The sequence below is a fragment of the Gaeumannomyces tritici genome, assembly GCF_000145635.1.
Source record: "Gaeumannomyces tritici R3-111a-1 unplaced genomic scaffold supercont2.205, whole genome shotgun sequence".
Taxonomy (NCBI): Eukaryota; Fungi; Ascomycota; class Sordariomycetes; order Magnaporthales; family Magnaporthaceae; genus Gaeumannomyces; species Gaeumannomyces tritici.
In genome coordinates this window covers 1-2,337 of record NW_008804749.1, presented here as the reverse complement: position 1 = coordinate 2,337, position 2,337 = coordinate 1, and the positions used below count along the sequence as shown (strand labels likewise).

The following is a 2,337-nucleotide window of genomic DNA, read 5'->3' as shown; positions in this document are numbered from 1 at the left end:
AAACGCGCACCTCGTGGGCGCCACGCCCCTGGGCGAGGCGGCGCGGTGCGGCGACGCGGCCGTGGCACGCCTACTACTAGGCCGCGCCCGCGCCGACCCCGAACCTGGGCACGCCGCCGCCCGTGGCGCTGGCCGCCGCGGCCGAGGACGAGGCCATGCTCGCGCTGCTGCTCGAGGCCGGCGCCGTCGTAGACACGCCCGAGACGGGCGGCTGGGCTGCGGCGCTGGCGCGGCGGGATGGGCTCGAGTCCATGCTCGACCTGCTGGAGGGGCTCGCGGTCGAGCGCGGCGCGGCGTGGCACCACGTGCCGTCGCTCGAGGAGTTCATCCTCGGCCAGAGGTACTTTGGGAACCGGGGTTGGGATGGCTTCTGGCTACCTATGGTGGCTGTGTATGTTTTGGCAGCATTTGACGCTTAATATAAGACGCTTATCGGTGGGTTGGTAGGGAGGGATGGATATCCGTTAAGGGAGATGAAACTCCAAATTTATTTACCACGTTTAAAATGCTTGATTTCGACTTCCATCCCGGGCTGTAATTAGCAGTTAACCTGTTCGAGCCACTGTCATATAAACGAAGCCTTAACGAGCTCCAAGTTGCGGGCTTATTCGAACCCAAGAATCACCCGGTATCAACGCCCACCACAAAAAGATGGGAGTCCTCTAAACAACAAAAAGGCTACCAGCATAGGATTTGGGGATTACAGTTGTTGGGGTGATAGGAATAGGCATGTCATGGGTCGGAATGAGAATAAAAATAAAAGTAAACACAAGACCAGGAACAAGAAGAGGAATAAAGCAGGAAGGAAAACAAACCAAAACCAAAAATAAAAAGAAAACGAGCAATAAGAGATCCTTATAGCAGCCCCTGAAACGCATCATCTCCCATCTTACAGCACCAAAACATCGTCTCCTATAATCTCCCAGACCCTTCACCTCTCCCCCAACCCTCCCTCCCTCCCCCTTTGCGTTGGACACGAAGAGCGTCTACTTCCGCTGGCGCTTCCTGGGGCGCGCCTTGAGCAAATCTGGCGGCGAGGGCGCGGGGCTGCGCTTGGACCTGCGGCCGCGCCCTTGGCCCTCCCCTACACCTCCCCCGACATCTCGGCCCGCCGCGTGCCCCGGGTTCCAAAGGGTGCGCGCTGCGTTTGCCCGGTTCAGATCGTCGAGGTAGTGGCCGGGGGGCGGTGCCCACCGCACGAGGCGGCGGGTCCCGTCCTCGGCCTCCTCGAAACGCGCGAGCTGGTACTTGGCGCTGGGGACATGCGTGCCGATGTAGTACTGCGGCGCGTGGGGAGCCTGCGCGATGGCCCCCGGGCGGAGGTGCCTCCCCCGGGGGACCTCCTCCTCATCCTCCTCCTCCTCCTCGGCCTCGCCGTCGGCCATCTCCTCCCTGATGGGCGGGGACGGACCGCCCCTCGACGGGCGGGGTATGTCGTCCCACCCGACTACGATGGAGGGGATCGCGGGGACGGGCCCGTCGTCGCTGACGCTCCCGCCGACTTGTTCGGTGGACGAGTAGTCCGCCTGGGGGATTCCCTCTAGGTTGTCGTTGTCGCGCGTCAGAGACCACGACCCGGGCCCGTGCCTCTTGCGGTGCCTGCGGGCCAACTCGAGGTTGTCGTCTAGCCTCTCCCGGATCCTCTCGGCATCCTCGTCGAAAAAGGCCCACCTCTCCGGGGAGTGCTCTTTCGCCAAGTTCCGGCATACCCGCCACACGTTGACCATGCCCTCGCAAACCACCTCCTCGCGCGACTGGGTGCGCAGGGGGTTCTTGCCGGCATCGTCGCCGACGACGCCGAGCCGGCCATCCGCCGCCCGCTTGTGGTGAGGGTCCAGCTCCTCCGTTTTCTGCATGTCCTTAATGTAAGCGGCCAGGTCCTCCGCATCGGCGCGACTTTGATCAAACGCCTCCTCCGCCCACTCGGCTTGGTCGGCCTCGTCCTCCGCCTCGTCCTCCGCCTGCTCCTCCGACCACTCGGCCCCGTCCACCTCCTCATCGGACCACTCGGCTTCGTCCGCCTCCTCCTCAGACCATTCAGTTTGGTGGGCCTCCTCCTCCTCCACCGCCACCTTCTCGCCGGCGATCCGATCATTCGCCTCCTGGATCCTGACGGCAAAAGGCACCCCACCATGCGCCTTCTCCGTCCGGATGAGGTAAGCGGCAATCTCCTTCACCGCCCTCCTTTGCGCCTTCTCACCCACGGCCTCGTCTATCCTCTTGACGTAAGCTACCATCACGTCCGCGTCGTCGGGGCGCTTTCCCACCTCCTCCGCGTCCGGCACCGCCGCCGCCGGAGGGGTTCTGAGGCCGGCCGCCTGTCGCTCGCGGCGAGCT

The 2,337-nt window shown here is 63.7% G+C and overlaps 1 protein-coding gene across 1 annotated transcript; it reads right to left on the bottom strand.

Annotated features, from left to right (window-relative positions):
* Window positions 1-953: 953 nt before the first annotated feature.
* Window positions 954-2,330, bottom strand: GGTG_14260 (hypothetical protein). Its single transcript, XM_009232187.1, has one exon. The coding sequence runs from the start codon at window positions 2,235-2,237 to the stop codon at window positions 987-989; it is 1,251 nt and encodes a 416-aa protein (XP_009230451.1). The 5' UTR covers window positions 2,238-2,330; the 3' UTR covers window positions 954-986.
* Window positions 2,331-2,337: the final 7 nt, after the last annotated feature.